At 48.5% G+C, this 7,118-nt stretch overlaps 1 protein-coding gene across 1 annotated transcript; it reads left to right on the top strand.

Annotated features, from left to right (window-relative positions):
• Positions 1-316: 316 nt before the first annotated feature.
• LOC144668479 (basic phospholipase A2 Sms-N6-like) lies at positions 317-860 on the top strand. Its single transcript, XM_078530512.1, has one exon. It carries the CDS (start codon positions 317-319, stop codon positions 818-820), a length of 504 nt encoding a protein of 167 aa, XP_078386638.1. The 3' UTR covers positions 821-860.
• Positions 861-7,118: the final 6,258 nt, after the last annotated feature.

The raw sequence follows: 7,118 nt of genomic DNA, 5'->3' as shown, positions 1-7,118 counted from the left end.
GTATGTACACAGCTCAACTGTCCCTCGCCTTTCCCATTATAAGAGCGGAAAGCTCACCCCTTGGGCAATGTCCCGGTGCCTGCTGTGGTCTGGTGCCCCATGATAAATGCACCAACAGGCTGGCATGGGGAATGTTGCTTAATTGCAGGGTCCCCCCCTCCCCTCCCTTGGCTGCAGAGAGAGTGTTTGGCGCCGGGTAAACAGGCTGGTGACCCCCACCAAACTATCTGCAGGAGCTGGGGAAGGACTGGCTGTGGATTGAATGGGTGGTGCGAGGCGGTCACCACTCCTGCCCCTCTTGCTGCTTCTACAGGTGATGCCTCTGCCCCGGTGCCGGGACCTGCCGGCAGAGCAGGGCAGCCCCGGCCGTCATCCCGTGTCCAGGAGGAGTGTGCTGGACATTGCCTTTGTCCTGTGGTGCTACAGGAACCGCTATCAGTTCTCCATTTACAGCGTGAACGGCTACGGCTGCTACTGTGGCAAAGGGGGCGATGGGGTGCCCCTGGACGACTTCGACAGCTGCTGCTTCACCCACGACTGCTGCTACGAGGTGGCTCTGCTGGCCTCCTGCGCCAAGGGCACCAACGTCTACTTCAAGCCGAATTACTCCCTGTGCAAGCTGGGCAGGGCCGAGTGCCCGGAGGGCTCGGACCCCTGCTCCAGTGACCTCTGCCTCTGCGACAAGCAGTTTGGCGAGTGCCTGGCGATTGCCACCTTCCGGGACGAGTACTCCAACTATCAGCAAAAGTTCTGCACTGAGCCCAAAAGGAAATGCCCCCAAGAGGAGAAGATCGACCTGGAGGGAGAAACCAGAAGATAAGAACAGGGACCTCACTGACCTCCACTGGAAATGATCATCTCTGTTGTTTTTTAAAATTACATTTTTCTTAAAATGTGCAAACTTTATCACTGGGGGTTTTTGCCTGAAAGTTACTGCAGTACTAATAGAATAGAGTCTTGCATTGAGGGGAGGGAGGAGAGAGCAGGGAGAGCACAGACTCCAACTTTAACAGGTGAGCCCACCCTAGGCTGGGTTGGGCTGTTCAATGGAGCTCCTCAGATTTTGGGGGCTGGGGGGGGGGGCTCATCTTTGAATCAGGGTTCGAGTGCTGTCCAAGTGAGATGCTAAAGTGATGTCTGTCCCACCCTCCCCTCGGGAGAAGAGTGTTCCGGGTTTTGTGTGGGGTAAAGGTGCTTTCCTGACATCACCCCTGCAATGGCCCGGGGTGAATTGTGAAGGAAGATGTTGGGAGTCTGGGAAATTAAGCAGCAATGGTCAGACCTGTCACACACCCCACCCTGGCGGACCCTGCAGTCCTATTAACAGGGACCTGCTGCACGTCCCAGCAGAATGGGGCAGGGTCACCTAGACTGGTGCTCATGGGTTCAGAGACCCTCATTCCAGAAAGGCAGCCGCATCCTATTCCAGCCACTGGACCCGCTTTTGGCCATGTGGGTTTGTCACGGTTGCTATGGAGAACATAGCAACACACACATAACAAGGTAGCAACGCAGCCATGGAGAGCCCCATAGCAACAGCAGGAGGGAGGGAGGCAGCTTAGCAACACCCGCAAACCTGCTGTATGCTTTGCAGCCCCAGAATTCGCGAGTCCAAAACAGGTTGCAGCTGAGGAGATATATAAAAAAAATGAATCCTACCCATTGCTGTCAGAAGCCAGCTCGTTAAAACCTGCATGTGAAATGGAAGCTGGGCAGAGGCAAAAGTTTAACCCATTTACTGCCCCCCCCCCCACCCCCACCCCACCCCACCCCGAGTGGGTGCCAGGGTACAGGACTGGGCACTATGCAAGTTGCAGTCTGTTCTGCTGTTTCCTTAGCGTTGAAGAGCTATCACCTTACAATCATTTTCATATCAGGTTTCTTAGTCTGCCTTTCCTCTCAGGAACAGGGGACTGGGTAGTGGTTTACAATCTATAATGTTATTTCTAGTCACCAATCTTCTCCCTCAGTCTCTCCAGCCACCCACCCAACCCCTTAAACAGTGAGACATGGGTCTGTCTTCAATTAGTTTTTAAATTGTGCACAGTGTTAGCAAAGAAGGTGTTAACATGCCACCTGAATGGTGACATTATTTTACCTTTTTAGTTTACCTGGGCTGGAACCTTTTCATTAAAAGCAGCTTCTCACAAACACATCAGGGTGTTCAATAGCAACAGGGCGCAAGCACCATCCAACTGAGATGCTGTGACAAGCTGTATATCCGATACACCGTGTGTACAGAACTTCATTGTAGCTCATATTCACACAACAAACTTTCCAATCCAAATTAAAATGTCTATGTATGTTTGACTGATTCTGCTGCACCAATCTTTCCCAGTCAGTAGAACTTAGGGGGCACGGGGGGTGGGGGAGACGGGGGAGAACAGCTGTTCAGAAGATGAAGTGGGCTCGGTTAGTGAAATATTGTCTGTTTCTTCCTCTCCTGTTGGTCCTCGTTCTCTCCCCAGTGTCTGTCTCTTTCTGTCCTTTCCCCTCTCGCTCCATTCCTGGTAACCAATGTGTCTTACTCTTCTTTTATCCTCATGGTCTCACTCCTTCCTCTTGCTCCTCCACTTACCTTCATGGTCTCTCCAGCCTTTGACTGTGACTCACTACATGGTTGTGCTTTCAACCGTTCACTCTGCAGTTTATTTGCCAGTAAGTCATCTGACGTCTAACATGTAATCAGAGCAAAAACAGAATTACCTGGAAAAACTCAACAGGTCTGGCAGCATCGGTGGAGAATAGAAGAGTTGATGTTTCGAGTCCACATGACCCTTCAACAGAACTGAAGTATAGTTAGGAGAGGGGTGAAATATAAGCTGGTTTAAGGTGGGGGGCGGGGGGAGAGAAGTTGAGGGTGGGGTGGTTGTAGGGACAAGCAAGCAGTGATAGGAGCAGATAATCAAAAGATGTCACAGACAAAAGGATCAAAGAGGTGTTGAAGGTGGTGATATTATCTAAGAAAAGTGCTAATTAAGAATGGATGACAGGACACTCAAGGTACAGCTCTAGTGGGGGTGGGGTGGAAAGACTGACAAAGTATTAGCTGTAGACTTAAAAATAATGGAAATAGGTGGGAAAAGAAAAATCTATATAAATTATTGAAAAAAACAAAAGGGAGGGGGAAGAAACGGGGTGGGGATGGATGAGGGAGTTTAAGATCTAAAGTTGTTGAATTCAATATTCAGTCCGGAAGGCTGTAAAGTGCCTAGTCGGAAGATGAGGTGCTGTTCCTCCAGTTTGCATTGGGCTTCACTGCAACAATGCAGCAAGCCAAGGACAGACATGTGGGCAAGAGAGCAGGGTGGAGTGTTAAAATGGCAAGCGACAGGGAGGTTTGGGTCTTTCTTGCGGACAGACCGCAGGTGTTCTGCAAAGCAGAGATCTAGGGCTACGGTGGTGCATTGTTTACATTGCTGAACTAAGAACCCAATGAGTGAAAGCTGCAATCCCATCATGGCAGTTTGAAGAACTAAATTCAGCTTAAAAACACTGGAGTTTAAATGTTGGCACCAGTAATGTTGGAATACAAAGGGTTTCATTCATGTCCTCCAGAATCAGAACTTGCTGTCCCTGCCCAGCCTGACTCACAGGTAACCCCAGTCCCACTGGCCTCTGGAGTGGCTCAGGCCACTCAGTTACATTAAATCAGGACGACTAGAGATTGGCAACAAATGCCAGACCGAATATAAAAACACAATTCACTATTATACACAGTGAGATTTAAAATAATCACCAGTTTTATCACAGGGTGATTTATAGCTCATCGACTATGCTCCAATTCAATTATTTTTTATATTATTTTTAAACTGTTCCTAAGCTGCAAATGCATCATTCTCTACACTCTCCCTCTCTGTAGCTGTAGCTGTTTTGAAATCAAGATTCATTCTATGTTAAAGGCGCTATATAAATGCAAGTCGCTGTTTTTGTTTGTGGGAGCTTGCTGCATGCAAATTGGCTGCTTCATTTCCTACATTGCAATGATGGCTGCATTTCAAATGCACTTAATTGCCTGCTAAACTCTTTGGGACTTCCCGAGGTCATGAAAGGGGGCAAGGGAAAAAAAGAGAAGAAAATTGCCTAAGTTTTAGTTATTATAATTAGAGAGTAGTGAACGTGTGGCAGGGGGTTTCCCTGTCCTCTCCTACATTCTCTTCCACTCTGGGTGTGTCCTGCATCATATCGGTCATGGCGCTTTTTAATAAAAAGCTATCTTTGAGATTCGTAATAATTGTAAATAAACAATTACTTACAAACTCAGAGCCTCCTGTGTTCTCGCTGTAAAACTACAAGCAAACAAGATAACATAAACAAGATAGCCAATAACCTGACTTATGTCCACCTTTTCTTACCATCACTTTTGCTGTTCCTCTTCTGCAATAGTCACCCTTCCAACATCAACTCCAGCCCAGAATGCTGAAGACCAGGAAGTACAGCAAACCAGCTAGGCTCAGCCTCTGTCCCAGCGGACATCTCATTCAACTCCCTCGGTACCGTGGCACACCTGCAGTGAAACCTCACCCACATCTGAAACCAATTGTTGACCATAGTTAACACCAGCGAAGTCAGGAATTCAGGAGACACCCAGAGGGTGGTGAGAATGTGGAAGTCTTATATGGAATAGCGGAGGCAAATAGTACAGGTGCAATTAAGGGGAAGCAAAAAAAAAGGGAAAAGGAAAAGAAGGATATGGTGGAAGAGTGAGATGAAGAGGGGTGGGAGGAAGCTTTAGAGGAGCATAAACACCAGCATGGACCAGTTGGGCCAAATGGCCTGTTTCTGTGCTTTAGACTTGATGCAGCTCCCAGACAGAGCAACACGGACATTCCCCTCTGCATGAGACTGTGAACGACCAGCAACAATGGAACCACAACATGACTTCAAAACAGTGGAGTTGGTGTCATAGAAGAGGAAGCAGCACGATTAGGGTTGGATTCCATAATTGGATACAATCCTGGATGTTTGATCACATGGCCTCCAGCCATCCTGCAATTGGTTACCTGGCTCACCCAAACTCATGATACCCTGCCTTCCAACTCCGACTGGATAACAAACAGGCTCATAGTCCCATGATTCTTGATGCCAAACAGCCATTTCCAATATTTGTTTTAAATAACTACATCCAGAGTACTGTGTGCAGTTTTGGTCACCTTACTTAAGGATGGACATAATGGAATTTGAGGCAGTTCAGAGAAGGTTCACTGGGCCGATCCCTTGGGATGAAAGATTTGTCTTATGAGGAAAGGTTGAGCAGGGTGGGCCTATACTCATTGGAGTTTAGAAGAATGAGAGGTGATCTTATTGAAACATATAAGATCCTGAGGGGGCTTGACAGGGTGGATGCTGAGGGAATGTTTCCTCTCCGGGAGGGGGGGTGGGTGGGACATCTAGAACTAGGTTGCACGGTTTAAAAATAATGGGTCTCCAATTTAGGACAGAGATGAGGAGGGATTTCTTTCTCTCAGAGGGTCATTAGTGTTTGGAAAGCTCTTCATCTGTGAGGCTGGATTATTGAATATATTTAAGGCTGGGTTAGACAGATTTTTGATCAGCAAGGGAATCAAGGGTTGTGGGGGGCAGTGGAGTTAAGGCCACAATCAGATCAGCTATGACCTTATTGACTAGCAGAGCAGGCGCAAGGAGCCAAAAATGGCCTACTCCTGCTCCGAATTCTTATGTTCTTATCAACATCAAGGGCAGAATTTTACAGGTTGGTGAGTGGGGGCGGGGACCCCTCACTGACGCGTAAAATAACGCGCGGTGACGTTGGGGGGAGCTCCCGGTGTCACCGCGCCCAATTTAAATTTTCCGGTAGGCGGGGGCACAGTAAAATCAGCTGCTGGCCCACCGACCTCTCAATGGCCAATTGAGGCCATTGACAGAGTCAATTAAGTAATTATAGGACCTGCCCGTCCAACCTTAAGGTTGACGGGTCGGCCAGGAGCCCCGGCAGGGAATAGAAAAAACGTGAAACCTCATCCACTGGCGGGATGAGGCTTCATGTAAGCTTTAAAAAATTTTAATAAAGATTTTGTTAAAATTATGGACATGTCCCAACTCATATGACATTGTCACATGAGGGGACATGTAAGAGAAATTTTATTTTTCTATTTTTACATTTCTTTACATTTAGAGCCGATCTCCCTGAGGCTGCACTTAGCCTCAGGGAGATGAATGCGCTCTTTCCTGCGCATGCGTGAAAGAGCACACTCTCGATTTTGGGATTCCTCCCCTCCCACCGCCCCGCCCGCACAGGGAGCGCATTGCGCATCTGTGCAGACATCATGCTGGGCAGGCCTTAATTGGCCCACCCACGTAAAATGGCGCCGCGCCCCCAATCGGGGGCACCGATCAGAAGCGCACCCGTACGCGCCCGCCCTTCAACTTCCCCCCCCACAAAGGGGAGAAAATTCAGCCCCAAGTGTTCAAAGAGAATGAAGAACTTTCTTTTTTCTTCCTTAAGTTGCTGACAGCACATCCCTGGAGATACCTTGAGATCCTAGGATGAGCCAGGGTGTGTTGGCAACCCTGAGAATGCCTCTCCAGGTGGAGAGTTCAGGATTCTGGGGCCTGGTTTTCAGAGTAGGTCAATGGCAGGTCCTCACCACACAGGAGAGTTACCCTGCGGGGTTGTGCCCCGGAGATCAACATGGTTCAGCCGGTCTTGGTAGCACTCTCTCCCTCGGAGACAGAAGGGTGTGGGCTCAAGGCATACTCCAGGGCTTGAGCACAGAAATCCAGGCTGACAGTTCAGTGCAGAACTGACAGAATGCTGCACTGTGAGAGGAGGCCATCTTTTTGAATGGGACATTAAAAAGTGAGGCCCTGTCTGCTCTGCAAGTGGACATAAAAGATCCCATGGCACTATTTCAAAGAAGAGCAGGGGAGTTATCCCTGGAGTCCTGGTCAATATTTATCCCAGTTTTCAAATCCCTCATGACCTTGCACCTCCCTATCTCTGTAATCTCCTCCAATATACAACCCTCCAAGATATCTGGGATCCTCTAATTCTGGCCTCTTGAGCATCCCCGATTTTAATTGCTCCACCACTAGTGTCCATCACCATCACTGAAGCAGATTGTCCGGTCATTAGCTCATTGCTGTTTGTTGGATCT

Source organism: Cetorhinus maximus, chromosome 27 (genome assembly GCF_964194155.1).
Source record: "Cetorhinus maximus chromosome 27, sCetMax3.hap1.1, whole genome shotgun sequence".
Taxonomy (NCBI): Eukaryota; Metazoa; Chordata; class Chondrichthyes; order Lamniformes; family Cetorhinidae; genus Cetorhinus; species Cetorhinus maximus.
Note: the sequence above shows the minus strand (reverse complement) of the source record. Positions and strands in the feature narration are given on the sequence as shown.